The sequence below is a fragment of the Saimiri boliviensis genome, chromosome 8, assembly GCF_048565385.1.
Source record: "Saimiri boliviensis isolate mSaiBol1 chromosome 8, mSaiBol1.pri, whole genome shotgun sequence".
Lineage (NCBI taxonomy): Eukaryota > Metazoa > Chordata > Mammalia > Primates > Cebidae > Saimiri > Saimiri boliviensis.
The window spans coordinates 50247253-50273025 of record NC_133456.1 but is presented as its reverse complement, the minus strand read 5'-3'; the positions used below and the strand labels follow the sequence as shown (position 1 = coordinate 50273025).

At 40.2% G+C, this 25773-nt stretch overlaps 1 protein-coding gene across 6 annotated transcripts in view; it reads left to right on the top strand.

Moving 5' to 3' along the window:
- The window catches only part of FHIT (fragile histidine triad diadenosine triphosphatase), a 1474674-nt gene that overhangs the window by 1192816 nt on the left and 256085 nt on the right, over window positions 1-25773 (top strand). For all 6 annotated transcript variants that reach the window (XM_010330934.3, XM_074404465.1, XM_074404469.1 and 3 more), the window contains 2 exons: window positions 8524-8669; window positions 11606-11635. In XM_010330934.3, the coding sequence (XP_010329236.1) occupies window positions 8524-8669; window positions 11606-11635 (176 nt within the window). The remainder of the gene's footprint in view (window positions 1-8523; window positions 8670-11605; window positions 11636-25773) is intronic.

The window sequence follows — 25773 nt, the reverse complement described above, 5'->3', positions numbered from 1 at the left end:
TTGCTCACAACTCCTTGACCTGTGTTTATTGAGCTTCACTCAACTGCAAGGGCCCAGAAAGCCTACCATATGCCCAGACATGCAATAACCCTAACTGTTTAGCAAACAGCACTAATGACTGCCATATCCCATTTGATGTATTTTAAGACTCAACTTCTCAGCATATTTCATTTCACAGAATGCTCTCTTTCTTTGCCCAGGTGATTAATAGGACATGTACTCAACTTTTTGTTTGAAAACCAAAAAACTTCTTCAGGCCTCTACGTTTTGGGAAACGATGCTGAAGATTTCCAAAGAATATCCTCTGAAGCATATGTCCTATGCAGGGTTCTACAATGTTAATAACAATAATGAATAATAATTATTTTATACTTAAGCAAATTTGAGCAACGCTGCATACTATTTCCTATTTTTGAGAAGTCAGAATGCATATTAGTGCAGTAAATATTCTGATGGATACTGCAGTAAAGAGAACTACTTTACTTCATTTCATCCAGTGTTTCTAAATCTTCTTTGACTACACAATTTTTTCTTTATGATGTCTAACAACATCCCATGGAAGCAGTGCTCTGGTGTCCCACTCTAGTAAACACTGGAGTAGGTATTATACATGGAGATTTCTGTAACCCTGGGAGGCATTGCAACAGCATGGACATTGTAACAGCATTGTGACACATTCCCCTCACCAGGATTTTCACTTAATAGCTACATGACTTTGGTCATGCAGTTAAACTTTTTGGCCTCAGCTTCTAAATCTGGACATTGGGAGGTAATAATATCTAATTCACTCAAAGGGTTGTTGATTATTGCTAGACCATAGTAGGCAGCAAACAAATGTTATATGTTGTTTCCTTCCTTTAATGTTCCCATTTATTTCTTTCCCACATACTTAGTTTATATGACATATTTTTTTCCAGATAGGGTGCTCTTATCTGAATCAGTATAGGATTCTTTTGCCTTGAAAAGTTCACAGAAAAATGTATGAAATTCAACCAAAGAATCTGTACCAGAATGCTATCAGGCTGCAGGCTCCCCTTTCAATTTACTTTCTTTGAAAGACACCTGTTTACTTCTCTCTTTTAAAGTGAGTCTTACTTTTGAACATCCAGATCAGTACAGGAGTTTCGAGGGCAGCTCAGGGCATGCTGCCTAGAACAGGATACCTGGCTTCTCTTCCTCCAGATGACCAAGGATTCATCATATCTCTGATCCAAAGCATATCCCGGGGCAAAACATGAGATAGTGGATATTTGTGAGATGCTTGCCTTGAGAACCAGCTCTGAGCAGAGTACTATCATTATCTTAATCACATTGCTCTGGAATTTATCATATTCTGGAAATCACATTTGCTTAAAATTACATCCATGTCATTTATGCTTATGGTTGATGAATATCCCATGAACCCTTTATTGAGTTACTGAAATGAGTATGCTAATACTCAGTGAAAAAAGGTGTGGCCCAAACTAGCAAGATGCTTCTTCAGAATTGTATTTATTAATGTTTCAGGGTGATGGTTCTACCTTTCTGATATGAAAATTCACCAAAGTGCTTACATTGTGAATAGCAGGTTACTTTTTGAGATGCCATCTATTTTGACTCAAAGCTGTGTAACTGTGCTATTTAAATCAATTAAATTGAATATTTTCTTGAAAAGTAGCTCACAGTCCATCCTACTGTTGTTTTGTGAAGTGACATTAAGAATTATTTTAAACATTTACAAGACCTAGGAGTGTTTGTTACAGCAAATAATGAATTATATAGGATCTGCAATGCAAGCTGGAATGTTCCTTGCTTATCACTAAACTACTTACAGATCTGCAGTAGGGATGAGTACAAACTCTTCTTTTTTATTACTTCAGAAGAATGACTAATTTTAATGCTGTATTATTTGATACTGCCTTACTTCATATTAATATACACACAGGCTAATCAGCCTCATCAAAGTCAATGCTATTTTGATGATTTGCTTCATTTTGGTGATTTCTATATTCTGAATCCCTAGAATAGATCAGATACAGAAAACTACATGGGGGCAGATCTGAGCAACTCTGATCATATATTCTGCTGTCGTCTTTAATTAATCATCTGAATCAGCACATTTCCATTTCTTTGTCAGTGCTCTATATTTAAATATTTCATTTTTGTCATAGAAATCCTCCTAAAATTATCTTTAATCATCAATTATTATCCTTGATGAGCACATTTTGAACTTACCAAATTTATTTTGAATAAAAATGTGGCAATATAATGGAAATTGTATGTGGTTGGGCAGATTCTCACTTTTGCAGCATCTCCCTTTGTTCTGACTCCACCAGGCCTTTGTGGTTCATGAGGCAGTACGGGAGCCACAGAAATGGTACATGCATCTCATGTCGCGTGCCCATTCTCACCGGTGGTGATGGTTCAGAGGTTGTATTGGCAAGGATTTTGGGACACTGTGGTTAAAGGAGATGATTTTGTGATTGATTATTGATGTCTGCTATAAGTTTAGCATTGGAAAATCGTGGCAGATGTGAGTGTTTTGCCATCTCAGTGTAACAGAAAGAGCTTTGGTTGGAGAAGCTGAACAATTGAGTTCCAATCCCAGTTGTGCTCCTGTGTTACTTCGAACAAATCAAGTAACCTTTCTAGCCCTGTTTTTCTTAATATGACAGCAAAGGTTTTGGAGTAGGTGATGTTTAAGATCCATCTTGGCCAGGTGCAGTGGCTCACGCCTGTAATCCCAGAGGTCGAGGTGGTGAGATCACTTGAGATCGGGAGTTCAAGACCAGCCTGATCAACATGGAGAAACCCCGTCTCTACTAAAAATACAAAATTAGCTGGGCATGGTGATGCATACCTGTAATCCCAGCTGCTCTGGAGGCTGAGGCAGGAGAATCGCTTGAATCCAGGAGATGGAGGTTTTGGGGTACTGAGATAATGTCATTGTACTCCAGTCTGGAGTCTGGGCAGCAAGAGCAAAACTCCATCTCAAAAAAAAAAAAAAAAAAAAAAAAAAAACTCATCTCAACTCTCAAATGTCAGCCTGTATTTACTCACTAGGGCAGCCAAGATACCTTGGTTGGACACCTTGTTAATTTTAATTTTTACAACATCTTGGAACTTTCTGGTGTCCATACCCCTTTTGACTGTCATCTTGACACTCCTCGTATTAAAAAACAGAGTATCTCCACCTTGAATCTGGGTTTTGACTAGCACAATGTTGGACAATGTAAGCCTTAAGCAACTTCAGAGATTCTGCATCTATTGTGATGGAAGAGTGTATAGAGTGAAGGGCCTAGTGAACTCAGCTGAACTCCTGCCTACCTTCTATCTGAAAGCAGTTGCATGAGTGAGTCCAGGTAAGACCCTCAGCAAAAACCATCTATAGACTTATGGTGGTAAAACCTATCAACGTTTTTGTTTTTGTTTTTGTTTTTTTGAGGCAGAGTTTCACTCTTGTTGCCCAGGCTAGAGTGCAAGAGTTTTACTCTTGTCACCGAGGCTGGAGTGCAATGGCACAACCTTGGCTCACTGCACCCTCTGCCTCCCAGGTTCAAGGGATTCTCCTGCCTCAGCCTCCCGAGTAGCTGGGATTACAGGCAGCTGTCACCATGTGCAGCTATTTTTTATTTTTCATTTTTTTTGAGATGGAGTGTTGCTCCGTTGCCAGGCTAGAGCACAGTGGCCTGATCTTGGCTCACTGCAATCTCGGCCTCCTGGGTTAAAGCACTTCTCTTGCCTCTGCCTCCTAAGTATCCAGGATTACAGGCATGCGCCACCATGCCCAGCTAATTTTTGTGTTTTTGGTAGAGATGGAGTTTCACCATGTTGGCCAGCCTGGTCTTGAACTGACCTCATGATCTGCCCGCCTCAGCCTCCCAAAGTGCTGAGATTACAGGTGTGAGCCACCACGCCTGACCCTATCAATGTTGTTTTAAGCCTCTATGATTTGGGGTTGTTTATCATGCAGCAGTAGGTAAGTCATACAGATACTGGAGGTCAATCAGTGGCTCTCCTGGATCTAGAAGGTCTGAGATATCTCTGACAGCTGGTGCTGGCTATCAGCTGAGGTGCCTTAGATCTTCATTTTGCCACTCAGTAGGCTAACTGGGATTTTTCATTAGCATGTTGGTCTCAGGGTTCCAAGAGAGCAATAATCAGAAGTTTTAATGTTGCTTAAGGTGTAACCTTGGAAAGTCACACAGCATCACTGCTATAGATTGGCTATTTGACCCTCTGAACCTCATGTTGCAATTTGATCCCTGATGTTGGAGGTAGGGTCTGTTGGAAAGTGTTTGGGTCATGGGGGTAGATCTTTCATGAATCCTTTGATGCCACCTTTGTGGTAACCAGTGAGTTTTCTTCTGCTCTGTTAGTTCCCACAAGAGCTGGTTGTTGAAAAGGGTCTGGCACCTCCCTCCGATCTCTCTTGCCTCCTTTCTCACCATCTGATCTCTGCAGACTGCTTCCCTTTCCACTCCTCCCATGAATGGAAGCAGCTTGAGGCCTTTACCAAATGCAGATGCCAGCATCGTGCTTCTTGGACAGCCTTTAGAACTGTTAGCCAGATAGACCTCTTTTCTTTACAAATTACCCAGCTTCAGCAGTTCTTTTATGGCAACACAAACACAAAGTAAGACAAACACTTTCACAATATTCCACTGATTAGAGCAAGTCTCAAGGCCAGCCCAGATTCAAGGGGAGGAGAAATAGACTGCCACTCTTGTTGGAAAGAGTGGTAAAATCACATAGCAAAAGGGCATGTAGTATGGGAGAAATTCTTGTGGTTATGTTTGCAAATAGCAAACCACACCAGTTGTGAGAAAGTCCATAATTCTCAATATTTAGACTGTCCAACAAGCAGTAGATTCAGTGTATCTGACAACCTGACCCAGTGATAGAGGCTACAGTATCTAAACCTTCTCAGGAGTCTGGCCCTTGATGGGGCCCAAGTCATCTTGAAGCGACCTCAAGTCAGGATGAAGAAGGGCCAAAATGCCAACTTTGTGTCTCTCTTTACTACTTCCAACTCAGGCAAGCTGGTCCTCTCATTTTTGACCTTCTTCCAGTTCTCTGTTAGGATGAAGGCGTACTCACTGCCCAGTACTGAGGCATCCTTCCAGTGTGGCATTGCAGGTCTCATCAGCTTTCTTTTTCCAAGGTTATGTGTTTCTCGAGCCTTTAGCATGTTTGCACCGTATCCTTCTGTTTTATGAAAACTGTGATTCCCTTCTATGAACAGAGTAACTCTGGGGAATGCAGGCACAGTTTTAATAAGAGGATAGGCAGAAATGGAGTCATGAATGCTCTAAAAAGCATAATATCACAGCACTATCATTAATAACATGAACTTTAGAATCAGACAGACTTGGGTTGAATTCTAGTTTTAATCTCATTTTGAGTGTGCTGGCCTGGCAAGCTTCTAATTTTGTATAAGAAATTATTGCTTATAATTCATCTTCAACATGAGAATTGTAATAGCATTAATAGTTCATGGGTTTGTTGGAAAGATTGAGTAAGTATGAGTATATATGAAAGTGATGGCCAGGTACGGTGGCTCACGCCTGTAATCGCAGCACTTTGGGAGGCCGAGGCAGGCAGATAATGAGGTCAGGAAATCAAGACCATCCTGGTCAACATGGTGAAACCCTGTCTCTACTAAAAATACAAAAATTTGCTGGGCGTGGTGGCGCGCATCTGTAGTCCCAGCTACTCGGGAGGCTGAGGCAGGAGAATTGCTTGAACCTGTGAGGTGGAGGTTGCAGTGAGCAGAGATCGCGCCATTGCACTCCAGCCTGAGCAACAAGAGCAAAACTCCGTCTCAAAAAAAAAAAAAAAAAAAAAAAAGTGAAATGGTGATTTGGGCCAAAGAAAGAATGCTTAACAACTTTCTTTGAAGCTAACCTTAAGTTGCTAGACATTTCCAAGGACTGATTTTGGTCTAGATGTGGAGAAATGGTTCTACTTTAAAAGGCGAAATGCAAGATGAGATGGAAAGGTTTATCTGTCACTCTGAGGCAGAGTTAGATCTGGCCTCCTCTGTGCTCCCACAGAATTCTGTAGTGATGCCTACCAATAGCATTCATCTCTCTCTGTTGTGATGATCTGTTTCTACTGTATGACAGTTTGGGACATTAGAGTGTGAACTCTTCAAGGTCAACTACTCTGGCCTGGCGATCTTAGCATTCTAAGTCTCAGCACAGACCCCAGATTAAGAGGAGACTCCAGTGTTGGGATGGATATGTGAGTAGGTTGCCAGCCCAATCCACTGGTTGAATCACTCCCCATTTTTAAAGTTTAGTTTAAATCTCATCTGCTCTAAGAAGCTGTCTTTGGTTTTCATCTCCTGTGAGAAATCTTGTCAACTATACAACCTAAATTATAACTATTGACCTTCTCTTCCTTTAAAAAGTATTATTACTAAAAAAAAACAGTCTCTACTGTAGATTATAGGGAGAAGTGGTAACCAGTGTCACAAGTTTTCACATACGATGTGTACTGGATAAAACATTTATTAAATTCTATACAATAAGTTTAATTGAAAGTTATCATACATATTGTCTAAGAAATCTTAACAGACGTGATAATCTCAAGCAAACAGGACCCAGCAGTAAATGTGTCCTTATAGCCTATGGATAATATGGAATTTACCCATTAACATGGCCTAAGAGACTCCAAATTAAATTATATTGCATCTGTGATACTATTTTAAAGCAATTGGCATATAAACAGTGGCATTAGAATCACAAAAGCTATCTGCTGAAATAGTTTGCTTTCCCTGAGTTGTTTTTCTAGGAGCAGCACATGAACAAACAAAATGGACAAATAATAAGATTTTTTTATGGCATTAAAAAAAAAAAAAACTTTGGGGTGCCATTGATGTTACTAAATTTACGTTAGATACAAAAGTTGTCTGATTCATTCCACCAGTTTTCACAGTAAGCCATCGTGTTAGTGAAATGTCTCCCTTCCTCACGGAGTTGTTGTGTGTGGACGGAGGCTAATACAGCTCTTATGGATGTCGCTGGAAGCTCGCATGGTTGTCATCCTTGCTGTGGTTTGGTAAAGTCAGGCCTAAGGGAGGGTGTATTTAAAGTAGGGAGGAGGAAGATGGGGAAGGGTCACACAGAAAAAGCAACTTCCTGGGAGTGGAGGCTGGCAATCTGCTCAAAGGAAATGAAAAGGAAATTCTTCATTTCTAAATGGTTCATTGACCCATGGTAATAAAGCAGGCCTGCCAAAGACAGATAATTATCTTTTTAAGTATCAGATGCCCTGTGGGTGAAGGCCTCCCTTCTCCTGTGTTGAAAAATGAACTCCGATTTTAAAAATACTTCTTATCCTAGTTTACCATTGACACGAATTTCCTGATTATAAGCAAAACTAATCAGTTTCCTCTTTCTTTTCCCCTTTCTCTTATGGAAATCAGCCCTCACCAGCTGAGCTCACTGTATTTCCCCTTGGGCTCTGAGTTCTACCTGTAGTGGAGTGGGGTTGATATTCTAGTGAGACTAGCAATTGCAGTATTATGGTTTTATTATGCCCCTTAGCTGCTTAGCTCCAGGCAGGAGCATGCTGTCTTAAAACAAGTAGAAGAAAGAAACAGAAAAATGTACAAGAGTTTGTTTCTCTTGTTAGTATCTAAAAACTAAACAAATATTAATATATACATTGTGTATATATACACATTTCATACACATGTGTATGGGGACTGAAATGTTATTGATTAACAGTGAATATTAATTTGCTATCAAGAAATAATCAAATTTCTACCCTTTTTTCTCTAGATTTCATTGTTTTCTGAGTCCAATAATGTAAATATGTTGCCTTGTCTAAGTTGTAGAATACATTAAGAATGGTTTGTTTGTATAACCAGACAGCCTCTTTCCTTCATGATTTACCTTCAAATGTTTTCTTGGATTATAAAAAAAATATCAGTCTGAGGAACCCTTGTCATAAATTCTTTAACCACATGGCACATCTCTTAGTTATAGATAATGTTGACTATGTATTTTCAGAATGTCTACACTCTTTTACAAATAACATAAACATCTACTTTTGTATGTTCACTGCATAGTTCTCTTATTTCTCTAAAGAGATAATTTAAATTAAAAATGTATCACCATATTCTACCTAGAGAAACCAACTGGATATTCCAGTTCCTTCTTCAACCTAGTGCTTTTGGGTGCTGAAGAGGATATAATTTTAGAATAGGGGTCCGGAGATAATGATCTAGAATAGATCTTGCCTCCTGGCATAATTCTCTCTCCACACACTTGAGTGTCTCTGAACACTAATGTCCCTTTCTCTTATGAGAAATTCTGGGTACCACAGCTTCTCCTTCAAAGTATAATTATTCATGTTTGTAAGGTTTCTTTGAACTTTTTGGAGTTCAGTGCATGGTAAATATTCGTTTCTTCATTCCTTAGTCTTTGACAGTTCAGGCTCTGGTCCAAGGGGATTCATTCCTGTGGGTATAAACTGCTTGGTAAGAACACTACCCAAAGCCAGCAGCATGGCCCTTAACAGACGTTGCTACAGATGTCCTCGTGTGTCCGCTGCGGCCAGTGGAGCGCTTCCGCGACCTGCGTCCTGATGAAGTGGCTGATTTGTTTCAGGCGACCCAGAGAGTTGGAACAGTGGTGGAGAAACATTTCCACGGGACTTCTCTCACATTTTCCATGCAGGTAAGTGTACAGATTCTTCAGAAATGATTTTTCTTCCTTTTCAAATCCCAGCATTGGGCTTGCTCCTCCTAACATCTCACCAGGAAGACAGATATAATTATTTGTATTTCATGTAGCAGCCAAAAAAAGGCATTACTAATGCAGGACAGCCCTACTATCCATCGGCCCCAAGGTGGACCGTGGAATAGTGTCCAAGATGATGTCTGCGGCTTGTTTACCAAGCAGGTGGGAGTAATGGATAAGTGGTTTAATGGACATTCAGACATTACAGATTGCTTACTGAAACCGGGACTGGAGAAACCATTTTCATTCTATGGTAAATAATTTCTGAACACTGCACGGACCAAGCCCTGCTCTAATTCCAGGGTAGCAGTGATATGCCACTTAGGTTGGACTTCACCTTTTCTCTATCTTTAATTCACACTACAGAGATTAATCACAGATTAGTTAGAAGCTAGATTGACTGGTTGGGTGTGGCCCACTGACCAGTAAAGAAATCAGATACCCAGTCACTGGAGACTTTTAGGCAGAGGTTGAGCCAACACTTCTCAGGTTGGGAGAGGGATGTCCATGGTGAGTCATTAGTGGAGAATTGAGTAAATCCATAGTAACATACCATGAGCTCCTTCAGGACCTCTATGGAAACGGCTGGGGAAACAATGCATCAAGTCCTTCATGGCTTTGAAATTGGCTGACTTTCTAACTGCCCTTTGGAAGGAGACTCTTTTTTTTTTTTTTTTTTTTTTTTGAGATGAAGTCTCACTTTATCACCCAGGCTGGAGTACAGTGATACGATCTTGGTTCACTGCAACCTCCGCCTCCCAGGTTCAGGCCATTCTCCTGCCTCAGCCTCCAGAGTAGCTGGAATTACAGGCACCTGCCACCATGCCCAGCTATTTTTTTTTTTTTTTTTTTGTATTTTTAGTAGAGATAGGGTTTCACCATTTGGCCAGGCTGGTCTTGAACTCCTGACCTTGTACCCGCCTCAGCCTCCCAAAGTGCCGGGATTACAGGTCTGAGCCACCAGGCTCGAACAAAGGAAACTCTATCAAAATGTGAGGACTCTGTACTCAGCCTGTGTGTTAAACTGAATCTTTGCCATTCTTCCTCCCCTCCCCAGCTCTCTACCATAGAGCTTCAAAGAGACCAGATAAAGAAAGCCAGTGTGCTCAGGTTATAAAGGCTCTGACTAAAAGTGCTCATTTTCTTCTCAAATAGATTTTTTTTTCCTGCCATGTCTGTGTTAAGAGTAGCCAACTTCCCCAAAAAGCCTTGTGTGTGTGTGTGTGTGTGTGTTTGTGTGTGTCGTGTGTCATACCATTTGAGTTACCTTTAGGCAGGTAGTTCAGCTCAAAGTGGGTTTATCAAGCTTATGTTACAAACTGTGTTTCTCTAGAGACCAAATTAAGGCAGTGAATGAAAACCTCTTTCAATGTTTAGTGAGATACAAGATAAAATCACATTTATAAGGAAATGGTCATTGCTGGTTATGAAACATGTTTCACTACAAAGTTAATTCCATAAATGTAAGAGCTGACTTGTGATATCACCTAGATTACTTTCATATATGCAATGTGGTCAAACTTGTTTTTTTTTAACTATAACCTACAGTAAGATATATATTTATTTCACAATCATGCATATCTCCCCTGACATGCATATATGAAATATATGTGTATACCTATATTGATAAAGGAAACCAGAGTTTCACAAAACAGTGTTTACTCCTGTGCAGACTAATAGTTTTATTCTATTAAGATCTGATTTCTGGCTGGATGTGGTGGCTCATACCTGTAATCCCAGCACTTTAGGAGGCCAAGGCTGGTGGATCTTTTGAGCTCAGGAGTTCGGGATTAGCCTGGGCAACATAGCAAAACCCTGTCCCTACAAAAAAATACAAAAATTAGCTGGGCGTGGTGGTACATGCCTGTAGTCCCAGCTACTTGGGAGACTGAGGCAGAAAAATCACTTGAGTCCAGGAGGTCAAGGCTGCAGTGAGCCACCATCATGCCATCATACTCTAACCTGGCCAACTGAGTTAGACTCTGTCTCAAAAATAAAATAAAATAAAATAAAATCTGATTTGTTTTGTTTGTAATACTGATTACAACCCATTAAGCTGACTTAATGACGCATGAATGGGTTGTGACTCTAAGTTTGAAAATCCCTGATACCCACAGTTCTGCTTAATCGTTGCCACAGCAGGTCAGGAGTTCTCACCCCATTAGTTAGGCTCCTAGAGGTAGACAGACCTGGCTAAAGTTGCAGAGGGCAAATTCTGTTTTGGAATTTCTGACTGTGGAGCCATTACTTGTTTTGCCATCTCAGCAAGCTGAGTATCTGCTTTAGTTTTGTGTATGACTGGTGACTAGGTGAGTTTGCTCATTTTCAGCTAAGCTTCAGAAGCAGAGAGAGGGAACCAGGTCAGGAAAAGGGTCCAATGAGAACGAAAACTATCATTTGTCTTCCCCAAGGTCAGAATAGCCAGAGAGGACGCTTCCCATATGAAATACCCCATATTCTTCCTTAATGGCTTATGTTTATAGCAGATTTCCTGAGTAGAAGCTTAAAGTAATCAGGCATTAATTAGACCACATCTAAAGATAACCAAAAGGTGTGAGACTTCACCTCCCCAAACATTTTCAGCCTTCCCTTAATGTAATTAAAACCCTAGCCAAGAGCAAAGAGCATGAAAAGTAGCAAGGAGTTGGCTTGCTGGATAATTTATATCATTTTTATACATAACTTCTCACTTACTCTCAGGCGGAAATGGAAAACTGTCTAGTCCCACACATTTGAAGCCGATGGTCCCCACGGGAATACTATAAATTAACACACAATGAAATTGCATCTAAATTATTAATGGGTGATATTTCTGAATAAAGGAGATACCATCTATCTATTCTCACCTCTGTTGGTTTTTTTCCTACTTCTAGGATGGCCCCGAAGCCGGACAGACTGTGAAGGTGAGTGCTTATTATGTGCATACAAATTAATAAGGGGCGATTATGAGAACTAATAAAAAATCACAACGAGTCATTTGCAGCACGTTGCTGTTTCATTATGCTATCTTGGAGGTCAGAGAGACCCTCAGTGTTAGAGCCATAAATCCTGACATTATAAACTGTGCCAAACAATATGTTTCCCATTAGTTTACAAGACATTTACCTTTAGTAGTAAAATTACTGTTGTGCAAATGCTAAAACAGAAACTAAATCAAGGAGTCCAGAAACAGATGTCAAAGGAGTTCATGTGAGGGAGTCTCTGGGAAATAGCATGTGAATTTTGTGTGGATTTTTGTGGCCCCGTGTTAAGCCTGGGGTGTCTTTGACACACGTTTGCTTCTTTACATAGTCTGCTTTTGCTTCCTTGTTCTTGAGATTGTTCTTGAGTGACGTGATAACCACAGCAGTAGCATCAAGGTGCCTCCCTTCCTTCCTGTCTTTGTGCTTCTCTCTGTTCTTCTCTTTACCCCCACACCTACTCTTTTCCTCCCTGTGTACTTAATACCAAAGTTCAAACTTAATGGAGTCAGTGGAGCTCAAAGCTGGGTTTTTAAGTGTGCTAGGAGAAGAAAGGACCATTTATTAGGATAGTCTCTGTTTCTGTAGTAAAAATAAAATAATAAAATCCTGGTTGATTCAGAAGCTGGGTTTCAGCTCTTTTTGTGCAAATGCAAATTCCTTTGCAGGTAGATGCTGTACCTAGGTCATAGAAAAGGCTCTGTTTTTGGAGCTAGAAGTCAGAAGCAACTCAGGGTGGGATGTTAATGTCGTACTTTGTTGCAGTAGAGTTTAATGGTTCGAAGACTAGGTGTGAGTGGATAAGGGGATGCCCGCACAAACAATGCCAAATAAACCTAAGTTCTCTTTTGATCTTACTTTACTTTTGACTTTAACACAGCTATTCTGGGACTTTAAAAATAGAATCTCTAGGCAGTACCTCTAAGGAGTGAAAGTTATATAGGGACTGCCACCGCATGGGCCGCCAAATTCCTTATCATAAAAAAGGGTTAGTCTCCCCGTTGCTCTAGACACAGGATGTGGTGATAGACACAGAGACATTCAGCTTTCCTCTGGCCCACTGTCTCACCCCCATGTGAGGCTCTAAATATACAGATGCAAAGAAAGGATTTAATACCTGTGGCTTCTTTTTGAAATCAGTTCTTGAAATGCAAACCATGAATGTTTAAACTTGCTTCCCAGGTTTTTTAAAACTCAGTGTTCACATATAAATTCTAACTCTACCGGATTAGTTAGATGCACTATGCAATATCTATTTGATGGAATTCCTTCAGCCATTGAAAGTGATACCGTAGAGGCACAGCTAGTGACATGAGAGAGTGCACAAACTGGATTAAGTGGAATGCACAGAATGATAATAGGTACGTAATAAGCATAGCTAAAACTTATATGAATAGATAGGTTATATGATCTCAGAATTTCATTTAGCTAGTCTAAAGGGGGATGGAAAATATTTGCTATACAACAGGCTCTGAATAGAAGTAGAAAGTAGATTATTGGTTGCCAGGGACAGGGACTGGGACAAGGAGGGAATGGGGAATGATTCCGAATGGGTACAAGTTTCTTTTAGAGTAATGAAAACGTTGTGGACTTAGTGGTGATGTCTGTGCAACATTGTGAATATAATAAAATCACTGAATTGTACACTTAAAAAGGGTGAATTGGGGCTGGGTGCGGTGGCTTACATCTGTAATCCCAGCACTTTGGGAGGCCAAGGCAGGCGGATCACGAGGTCAGGAGATCGAGACCATCCTGGCTAACACAGTGAAACCCTGTCTCTGCTAAAAATACAAAAAATTAGCTGGCATTGTGGCACGTGCCTGTAGTCTGAGCCACTCAGGAGGCTGCGACAGGAGAATCGCTTCAACCCAGGAGGCGGAGGTTGCACCAAGCTGAGATTGCAGCATTGCACTCCAGCCTGGTAACAGAGTGAGACTCTGTCTCAAAAGAAAGGGTGAATTTTATGATATTTGAATTATCTCTTGACTAAAAATAATCAACACACATAAAAAACAAATAAGCATTAAGTCTAGCTGGGCTGATAACCATGGCTATAGACTGTGTAACTCCAATAGTAATTACTTTTTGAGGTCTCAATTATCTGGCCAAAATTTTTGTTAGCTTTGATGGTGATGATGATGGACTAATTCTTAACATATCGTACTTACATATGAATTGTTAAATGTGGTTATCATTATCGCCACCATGATTATTTAGCTTAAGTTAATTTTTTAAAAACTATTCTGTTTTTTAAATCAGCAGATTATGTTGTCTTGCACATCTTTGAATTGTTTCCAGCCTGATCACAGAAGTCCCCTGTTTTGAATGAATAGGGCTGTCTAGAATCATTTGTAGAATATGATGGTTAAAAGAAAAACCACCATACACACACACCCCCACCACACCCATATAAAATCCCAGTGAACAATGAAGGTTCCAAAACTGTCCTTTTAGACGAAGTATCCGTATCTAAAGTTGTCACATCTGTTTTTCAAAATGTGATCTTTCTATCACCTGCATGAAAATTAATTTTGATATCAGTTAACAACAACAAAAAGTTGATTCTCAGTTCTTATTCTAAATCTCCTTATTTAGAATATTGTGGTTGGGGACTGGGAATCTTCATTAGTAACAAGCACATCCCATGAGAGATATTTACCAGCCACAGTATCATATGATGATAAAATAGTAAGTGGCAATGGCCACATAATTATGACCCCTGGAAGCTGGTCTTGCAGTAGCCAGCCCCTCCAGGGGACAAAGCAGCATCTTTAATATTCTACTGTCCGGTTGTGAAAACTGCAATTCAAGACGCTGAGCATTTCATATTTTGAAATTCACAGTTGCACATTTTAAGGCAGCATTTGACAACCTGCCATAGAAAGCACAGTGACTGTTTCTCTTCATCTTTGCCTCTGTGTCTCATTCTTGATATTCTGCCTGATCCCTGGGTCCTCAACCATTTTTGTCTCATGTTGAGTGGTAATAGCAATAAGCCCAGTAACGGTCTTTTCCCCTGAAGCAACTGTTGTTATTGTTAATGAAGGTGCACCGCTGAGTTAGCCTCTTGAACATGATACCACTGTAGGGTGTTTTGTTTCAGGGGCTTTAAATTCTGCTCTGCAAAGAACAAGGGTGGCCGCGTTTAGTCAGTAAGGCACTTGTAGTCAGGAAAGGGAAATATCGAAGTAAAAAAGTGACCTCTTATTTCACAATTGATTATTAACTCTCCTTCTTGGGTTTAAAAGTAGTAGAACCCTGCCATCCACAAGGTGATTATTGCAGCAATTTGATGTCCTGCAGGCTTGAGAAATAATCTTTTTCTTTCATCTTCAACCATACAGATCCAGAGAGCCTCCCTGACCCTTCTTCTGAAGTAGCTCTCCTAAAGCCCATATTCTCCATCCTAGAGCATGATTTGATTTCTCTCAAGGCATTCTTCATTGTGTTTTATTTGTTTGGTTATGCATCTGTACCTCTGTCTTTTCTCTAGTTCTTTGAGACGGTAAGCTTTGTGAGGACTTGGATTTTATCATTGTTTATGACAGGTCTCAGGGCACGCTACCTCCAAATATGCTAGCTCTGCATACTGAGTATTTTAAGGTGAAGGAAACTGAGAAAAGTACAGAAGCAGGAAAATCACTCTCTGACCTTCCTCCATTTGTCTTCCCTCAAGTGCACCATAAAAGAATTCTCTGACATACTTCCCCTGCAAATAGGTCATAAGGCCCTCATTCCAGAGGAATTCTGCCCTATGCTCACATGCCAAGAAGAATCTGAACACATGGGTCTTGCCAAGTTTTCCCCAATTCATTATCATCAAGTCATACTCTTTTATCTTCCAATCATCCTTCTGTATAACTGTCCATAAAAATATACAGTTTTGTCTCCTGTTTCTTTGGGTCTTTATTTCAGAAGGCTCCCATGGCACATAAAACTTATATTAAATACATTTGTTAGGCTTTTCTCTTATTAATCTGTATTGTGTTGCAGGGATCTGAGCCATGAACCTGGCAATGGATAAGGAAAAGATACAGCTTTTTCTCTCCTATATTTCGTATGGCTCTTATGTGTGGGGAAGAGAGTAAAGATGATAATGGAACTTTGCTTGTTGCTGTTTGGAACGAATCTCATAAGTTTCAAACTTTAGTTAACAGATACTAGAAGATGATGTGTATGTATATTCCAGCATGCGGTCAGGGGTACTCCTGGAATCTTTACCAGAAGTCTCCAATATTCCAGGTTTCACTAATGAAGACCAAAATTTCCATTAATCAAGTTCTCAAATCATGTTCCAAAATGTAATTCCATCTAACCAAACCATTAGGCAATATTCATTCCTTTAGAAGGGATGCTGCTTAATGAGTTTAATGTGAGCTATTTTTTAGAACAATGAGTATGTACATCTTTGGGTGGGAGGACGATTTAGGTATATTAAAGAGAGATTTATACCAGGCAGGTAACCTGGAATCTCGTAAGAACTATTTATAGATCACGCTTGGTTACACTCTTCTATGTTTATGGTACTTGAATCTTCTACTTAGAAGATTAATTTTATAGTATTAATGCTGTGAGAAGTAGCTGTTAATAACTGTTGAGATACTAAAAATTACTTTTTAGGTTGCTGCAGAAGAATAAGATAATTCTTTATAGAAGTATAATTCAAGAATTGAATAAGATAAAAAGGAAGTTGTTCTGTTCACTGATAAGTTTCTGTGGTTCTAGAACAAATTTTCGACCTGAAAATTTGGTCATCTTTCAGATTCATGAAAATTGTGACATTTTATCTCTTAATTAAGTCTAGTAGTTGACATGCTTTAGCATGTCCCTCAGAGGTTCTTTTAGGAATATTAGCTCTACTAACTTCCTAACTATGTACCTTTGGATCAGCCTTATAGCAACTCTGAACATCGATTTCCTTGTTTTTTTGAATGTTGAAACCATATCTATTGTATTGGGTGATGGTGGAGAAAAACTGACATATTCATGTTTGGTAGGTGGTAGATTTAACAGCCGTCAACTAAGATTTGAACATGGATATGGAATCTGACCAGTTCACCCTAGTTCAGATCCCAGCTCTGCCACATCATGGCCCTGGGACCTTGTGCATGTTACTTAACCTTAATCTCAACCTCGGTTTCTCATCTATAAAACAAGTTGTGACTAGGTTTTAAGGGGCTGTAACTAACAATGAGATGGTTTATGGTCCTGTCAAATTCACTTGATTATTATACACTGAATTCTCTTTCTATGAATGACTGCCTTTTGGTTAAATTATTGAGGAAACATTCCTTTGACTATATAACTTGTGTGATTTGAATATCTTATTTGAACTTTTTATAAAAATAACCCCTTGAAAATTTAGAAGTCTGCCTTATTAATTGGGGGGAAAAAGTACCAGCCTTCTCTGTCTGAACATTTTTAGCCTGTGGTATATGCGAAGGTGATAATGAGTAAGTCAGGGTTATGAATCGGTAAGAGTACTTCACATTTACCTAAAGAAGTTAGTTATAGGGCAGAAACCCGCCTGCCCCCCGCTGTGCTGACTCAGTAGTTCTGATGTGGGGCCAAGGACTCTGTCCTAACAGACACTGCAAGTGATTCTGATTCCCACTTCGTTTCCTGAAGCTGCTTTCCTGAAGGAGTGATAAGAATTAGTTGTAGGGGAATCTCCACAGAGTCACTGCTCTCAACCCAAACAAATTTCTGGGAAAGATTTGGTGTGCACTGAGAAAGAAATCTGTATCTTGAGGATGAAAATGATTTTCTTTTACTGTTACTAACTATTCTCATTTGGAAAGAAATTTCAAGAGAGGTGTAATTTGCCAAAGGACTTTTTTTTTTTTTTTGAGATGATGTTTCACTCTTGTGAAACTGGAGTGCAATGGCGTGATCTCTTGATCAGACTGGAGTGCAATGGCATGACCTTGGCTCACCATAATCTCCGTCTCCTGGATTCAAGTGATTTTCCTGTCTCAGCCTCCCAAGTAGTTGGGATTACAGGCATGTGCCACCACACCTGGCTAATTTTTTGTATTTTTAGTAGAGATGAGGTTTCTGCATGTCGACCAGGCTGGTCTCGAACTCCTGACCACAGGTGATCCACCCACCTCAGCCACCCAAAGTGCTGAGATTACAGGCATGAGCCACTATGACTTGCCAAGCCTTTGATCCTTTGATTGTAGTCATGGTGAATGGTGTCTTGACTATGTTTATATCTAATGCATGTATTTACTGCCTGAAGAATTAGTATCTTCAGGATGCTATAGCTTTTATCTTGTAGAATTGCCTGACAATTTTTATCTCTGCACTCAGAATGAATCCAATTTGACTTGGTTGATAGACCAAAAACAACTGCAGTGCATAGGGGATGGGTTTGGGTGTACATGTGGGAGTGGATGCCTTTGAGAAGTGTTGAGGTTCCATGCCCTTTCCCTCTGGCGTGTAAATGTCTCTGACCTCCCTGCCTCCACTTCCTGGTGATTTGAGGAAAAATCCCCAGTCCACAGCTCTCTAAGCGGGAGAAGGGGCTGGGGGCCTGCCTGTCTTCTTTGGGAAACTTCCTCTCCCCTACTAAACCCTCAAGCCCTTAAGTAGATATCAAATCATTGAGTTTTTTCATTTCTAGTTTGTTAACTTTGATTTGCATGATGCCATTTGGATCAAAGCACTGAAAGAAAAATTAACCAAGTCCCCTAGCATTTTCACGTTCTTACTTTTACCCTGTTCATTCAAACTCACAGGCAGCTAAAGTGGATGGGATGAGAGAGGTCCTGAAGTAGGGATGAGGGTGAGAAGAAAATGTGGGAAGTTAAAGCACACTAATGAAGAGGGGAGGCTCTGGGGCTAGATTAACTGGTTTCAAACCCAGAGCTACCACCTACCAGGTTCATGACCCTTGGGCCATTTAACCTTTCTGAGCCCCCACATTCATTCATAAATTTAGAAAATGGAGGTCTTAAGAGTATTCTGTCTCCTGGGAATGTTGTGAGGACCAAATGGATGAATGCATGTAAATCCCTGTAAAATAGTGCCTGGCACATAGTAGGGTCTCAGTACATGTTCACCGTTAGTTTTATCATTCTTGCTTCAATCCTCATGCCTGCAAAAGTAGCCATTAATATTTTACACTAGGGAAACTGAGGTTTGAAGAAGTAAAGTCACATACTAAAAAAGCACAGTTGACAGTGGAATTGGGATTCAAACCACAGTGTATCCAAAACTCCACGTCTTCATTATATCCTATGACCAGGCTGCTCCTAAAAGTACTTTGTATCCTGTAATCACAGTGGAAAACGCTGAAGCACAGGTTTTGTAAATATTTTGTCGCCCTCAACATAGAGTAATCTGTATTATTTTGCTCTGCTTGGAATAGTGTTAGTTTCCATCTAAAAATATCCGGAGGACAATCCCTGTTTTACTTTATTACACAGGTGAAGTTTAATTAACCTAAATGCTGCTTTATTGCTATATGTCAATTTATGGCAGAATTATATGCTTTTAGTGTTTAATTTTTCATTAGTACTACCAAACAAATCCTCTCAGTAATTAGAGGCCCTGACATACAGCAAAGTGGATATTTGGCTGTTGAATTTATTTTGATATTTGTAATGCCAACATGTGGCACATGTAGTAGGGACATTCAGTGTTTTATAGGATTCAGTAAACTGTCTTTTATCTCTGAGGCTCAGAGCCCATTTCTACTTAATCACTGTGAAGACAGGCATCCTATGAAAGGCAAGTGTTTTGTAGACCCTAAAATCCCACCTAAATGTAAGGCGTTATTATTCAGTCAGCTTCTTACCTTTGTTGATGTATTAAGGCCAGTTACTTACTGTTGTCATTTTCCTATAGGATACTAGTGATCAATAACTAATCATTGAGGAGCTACTACCCTCCCTCACAGTTTTACTGTGTGTGTTTCGAGACTAGGAAATCATGTGTAAAATTCTCTAACTCCGTGTAATCTGCTCATTCTAATTTCAACGTTTTAAACTTGTGACATTTAAATTATTGTCTGGCCAAACTGTCATTTCTGTAAAACAAATGCAGCCCAATTAATCACATGGCAGAGATTCAGTGCTTTTGATTAAATATAATCCAACCTCAGTAGATGAGCCATTTGTTTTATTTTTTGAGACAGAATGTTGTTCTATCGGCTAGGATGAAGTGCAGTGGTGAGGTCTCGGCTTATTGCAACCTCTGCCTCCTGGGTTCAAACAATCCTCCCACCTTAGCCTCTGAGAAACTGGGACTACAGACTTGAGCCACCATACTTAGCTAATTTTTGTATTTTTAGTAGATACGAGAGTTCATTATGTTGGCCAGGCTGGTTTCGAACTCCTGACATCAAGTGATCCACCTTGGCCTCTTTTTTTTTTTTTTTTTTTTTTGAGACGGAGTTTCGCTCTTGTTACCCAGGCTGGAGTGCAATGGCGCGATCTCGGCTCACCGCAACCTCCGCCTCCTGGGCTCAGGCAATTCTCCTGCCTCAGCCTCCTGAGTAGCTGGGATTACAGGCACGCGCCACCATGCCCAGCTAGTTTTTTTTTGTATTTTTAGTAGAGACGGGGTTTCACCATGTTGACCAGGATGGTCTCGATCTTTCGACCTCGTGATCCACCCGCCTCGGCCTCCCAAAGTGCTGGGATTACAGGCTTGAGCCACCGCGCCCGGCTCACCTTGGCCTCTTAAAGTGCTCCAGAACCATTTGTTTTAGACTACATCACATCCTTAAATACAGAATGGGGAATGAAAATCCATACAATAATGTGTGTCTTGATTGAAATTGGACCTTATAGCTGAAACACATTCAAATGTTACAAACTTTTGAGTAGGAGTTATTAACAGCAAGGAATAATAAAATATAAGAACAGGTTGCTAATAGGCTGCCATATACATTTATAAACATGTAGATCTTTATATGGCTTAGAAGGGAAGACACAGATATCGTTCTTACTGCCTCTGGGTGGAGATAGTGAGAGGAAGCAGCCCAATGTGGGATGTAAATTGTACCGGGGGGGTTTCAGCTTTACAATGTTTTGTTGTTAAATTGGGTAATACGTACATGGTTGTGGATTCTATTTATGTTTTAAGGTGCATTTTAAAAGAGAAACCAAGGGCCTCATTTGAAGAACTTTCCATTAAGAAATGACTATTATAATTGATTCTCTTTGCTTTACTATGTTTAACATATAACTAGTTGTCATAGTCCTCCTATTTTCAAATATTGGAGGATGGGGCCCATGAAGTAGATTTCTGAAAGGTCCACAGTTGATTCTGATGGTTACCCGAAAGATCAACTGCAATATCATTTATTTATTTTTATAAATATATTTCTATTCTTGGTCTAGATGACCTAGACTTGATTCTTCTGTGATATTCTTCTCAAATTACTCAGTCCCCTTTCAGGGCTCCTCTTTACCGTTTTTGCCAAAGTCATTAATAAGGTAATTCTCAAGATACAAAAAGCAGCTGGAAAAGTAAGGGTTTCATGGCTGAGCCAGGGTCAGATGGAAACCAGCTTAATGAATAATAGACAAGGCAACTTGCAGAGCCACAGACATGGGAGAATTAGAATAATGACCTTCCTGAGGACATTTGAGTGAAAAACGTTGAGATGGTGAGACTCTGTAATGGCCCTCAGGCCAAAAATGGTGAGGAATCCTTTCCCTCCTTCTAAGTCAATTACGTTAGTGTTGGGAAAGGGTCATTTTGAAATTTTAACTTCACACGTCATGAGGCAACCATCCTACCTATATTGTCTAATAGATTCCTTCTCCAAAGAAGCCTCTTGTCCATCAGAATCAGGAAAATTGAGACATACGTCTTTGGAAGCCTTTCAATCAGATTAATCCTAAACCTCAGGAGACAAGGGTAAAACACACACACACACACACACACACACACACACACACACACACACACAATGGTTTGAAATCCTAGGCTCATTAAACATAAAGATAATATTATTGGATTCCCATAGTGAAAACTTCCATTTCTTTCTCTGGTAGTTTATTCTTTTAAGTAAATTTTCCTTGTTCCTGACGTTACATGAAAAATGAAGATGGAATTCTTTAAGATGTTGACCTTGCCTAGAGTGGTTGAGAAGAATAAACAACATTGAGTGAACAAAGTGAACACACCAAATATTCGTTTTCTTCGTGGTGGAATTCATTTCTCCTAATGTTCACATTCAAGTCTCCCACTCTGGGGTCCATAGATCAGTACCTCTTCCCCCAGCAAAATATTTTCTTATCATGCTTTCTATCCTGGTTCCCTAACAGCCCAACAGGGGCTTTTATTTGCGTTTCAGTTCGTCTGTTGGTTGTAAATGGTATAAATTCCCAGATGTAATCAGGGTCTAGCAGTATAAGTTTGATGAAACTGTTCGGCCATGAAAGGAATAAATGTGATTCCAAGCTTTGCTCCACTATCAGATGACCATTGATGAATTTCACTCTTGAGGAAGAAACTCAGAGCATAGGATAATTCAAGAGAATCCCAGAGGGACAAGTGACCTTGAAAGTCATCTAGTATCATCTGCTACTTGACAGTTACTCATCCCTGTAGGATTTAAGTCTGTCTTTCGTCTTCCTCTGTAACTGGAAACTCAGGGCACTCTGAAGTAGCTGCTTCTAGTTCTGAACTGCTCTTATCTGGATTTCCTCACTACCAAAGGTAGTCTGGTCCTCCTCTTCATGTTCATCTCTCTTGCATTCATTCATTAATTTATTCTTCTATCACCTACTATGTGCCAGATACTGTCACAGGCCCTGAGAAACTAAGAATAATGAGACATAGTCCTTGTTTTTAAGGACAGACTTTAAAATGAACCCCATAATGGAGCAAGGCTGATAAAGTTGTAGCAGTTCTATAGTTTATATTAATGTATTTATTACCCCAATACATGTTTACTGAGTACCTACTATATGCCAGGCGTTCCCAGGCCCTGGGATAAAGTGGAAGGCAAGACAGCCAAGGAACAACTCCCAGCATATCGTCTTCTTTCCCCTACATGAGAGGGAACAAATAACATATTGCAGATTTGTGGTAGTATTAGAAATAGTAAAACAAGGTGTTGTGAAATGGAATGACATGGTTGAAGGGGAATGGGGTGGGGTGGCTACTTTAGATGGGATGGTCATGAAAGGCCCACTGAAGAGATGACCTATAAACCAAGAACTGGGAACGACAGGGGCCGAGAGAGAGTGGCAGCAGAAGAGAAGTGTGAAAAGGTGAGTAGGAAGCCGTTACACGGGAACTTATGCTGTAGTAAGAAACTGTAATGCAATTTTTAATGTATTGGATGTTTTGATGATATTCAGAGTATATTTCAGGGCAGAGGGTATTTCACATGTGCTTATGATAGGTCCCTTAGATTGATTGGGATTTTCAGTGTCTGAGCCTACTTTTCTAGACTTGAAGAATTTTCTCTCATGTCTATCTTGGGCACTGTGGTTGTCCCTGTAGCATTCTTTCTACTCTCCCTCTTTATTTAGTAGCCACAAAGTTAGGATGATTTTCAACTTATCTTTAGCTCCAGGTGCAGACCTTGTTTGGTGCAAGCCAGGGGTTGGCAGACTTCTTTTGTGAAGGGCCAGATAGTAAACATTTTAGGCTCTCAGGGCTAGATGGTCTTTGCCATAATTATATCACTGATGTTGCAGCACAAAAGCAGCCATAGAATATATGAAAAATAATTGTCACAAATCAACATGGCAGTATTCCAACAAAACTTTATTTATAAAAGCAGATGGTGGGCCAAATTTGGCCTGGGGGCCATAATTTGCCCACCTTAGTTTAAGTCAGTTGCCTCTGTCACCGTAATGGCTTTCATTAGTCCTTTCCTAAGCTATTTAGAGTGTAGGATTCCTTTGACTTTAGGAATCCTACACTGTAAAGGTTTGGAGTCCTATCATCATGGAGCACTTAGATGCATTGGTTGTGGATGGGCTCTTTTCTCCACTACTGCTTATGAACAAGAAAGCTGGTAACTGACAGCTTCTAGCAGCCATCTTATAATTTCTAGGGCAACCTGCCTTAGAATGAAACAGATGCTGAGGTTGGAATGTCAGAGACAGAAGCTGGACACTAGGTGACATTGTCGGAATGTTGAATTAACCAGACTCGAAGCCTGCATTACTTCTGGACTTTAAATCAGGTGATCCAGCCCGGCACGGTGGCTCATGCCTGTAATCCCAACCCTTTGGCAGGCCAAGGTGGGTGGGTTACCTTAGGTCAGGAGTTTGAGACCAGCCTGCCTGACATGGTGAAACCATGTCTCTACTAAAAATACAAAAATTAGCCAGGCGTGGCAACCCATACCTGTAATCCCAGCTACTTGGGAGGCTGAGACACAAGAATCGCTTGAACCTGGGAGGTGGCAGAGGTTGCAGTGAGCTGAGATTGTGCCACTGTACTCCAGCCTGGGCGATAGAGTGAAACTCTGTCTCAAAAAAGAAATTAGGTGATCCAATAAAGTCTTCTATTGTTTAAGCCAGTTGGAGTTGAAATTTTTGCTACTTCTAAGAGAAGCCATGTTCAACTAGATCCTCTACTCTAAAATATCCAATTATTGTTGTTTCTTAATATGCTTAACTAGCAGTTTGAGTAAACAATTTCTAAAGTGCCTCTGCATATCTGCAATACTCATCACATGCCAGTGGGAATCTTTGAGTGAAAGTCTGTGAATCAATGGCCCTAGAAGAGCTTAACTTCCAATAGGCTCCCTCTGGTGCATGACCACACAGTAATTCCATTAACTTTAATGATGGTGGTGCTGCACAAAATGGGCCCTGTTAGTCTATTCTCTCCTTTCTTTTTAGCATTAAATCTTATCCTGCAGTTAGTTTTTCAGGGTAAAGTATGTGTACCAATGCCATTCATTTCTTGCCCTTTATTAAAATATGCAGGGCTCTCTCTCCCAGGGAGAGAGTGCTAAGTGAGTACATTAAAAATAAATCCACTGCCCCATTTGTCGACTGTGAGAATATTATTGGATTCCCAGAGTCAGGGACATCAATGGATTATTATTGATTGTTGTAAGATCCAATAAAATCATAAATATGGCTCAAAACAATTACTGTGGCCACATTAGCAAATTATCAAATCCATAACTTGCTTTGGAGCCTGGCCTCAGAGATTTAAATAAAGTGCCGGAGGGAGGCAAGTTGTGTTTTAGGAATGTGACAACCAGGGCTGAGATAGAGAAATTTATGATTTAATTTGCTGTGCAGTCTAATTGCGAATAAGTATTGGATTTCTAAAAAGTGGACTTTGATTAGGTTTAGGTGTCAGAAATACACTGGAAATATGGGTCAGCTTATACTTCTCTGAGAGTCTGTAGGGAAAGGGAAAGGAAGGTATTCGTTGTAAGGAATGACTTTCTCAGGTGACCTTCTACCCTTCCTTCTGTGTCCTTCTTTCCTGTGTTGGAATAATTGGGTTATACCTGAGACTGGCTGGCTCTTTCCAGAGAACTGCTTTTTACTTTCTTCACCAAGTGTCAATTTCCCCCCATTTAGAAATAAATCAATTCAAAATGAAATTACCCAGAGCATTCATTTTTCACCATCTAGTAAATGAATCTCTCTAAAGAACACGAGGTCCTCCCTTTTAGGTTCAGGCTTAATAAAATCCTTCTTTTCAGTGGAAGTGGTATAAAACTAGTGTCCCTGCCTTTTCTGGGCTTTTCCTCTCTGGTGGTTTCCTAAGCAATATGTGCTTCATAAACTGTGTATTGGCACGTTCACAGACCCCTGTTCATGTTTTGTGAAGATCTAACCTGAAGTTGGGCTGCCTGGTTTAAATTTCTAACCCGCAGCAGGTTGGAAAAAAGCCTCCCATGGTACTGCATCATCCATTAGCCACTGCAGCCGTTTGTCTGAGGCCCTGGCCTCAGCTGCACTCTGATGACAAGCACACCGGTGGCTAGATTTTCAGGAACGGATTAGCTCATCTTTCAACTCACTTTAGGAAAATAGGAAAGCAATTTGCACAAAGATAAAGGAGATTTCATAGTGATCTGTGTAGAACTGGCTAACGGATTTCTACAGGCAGTCAGCGAAAGCATGAAAACC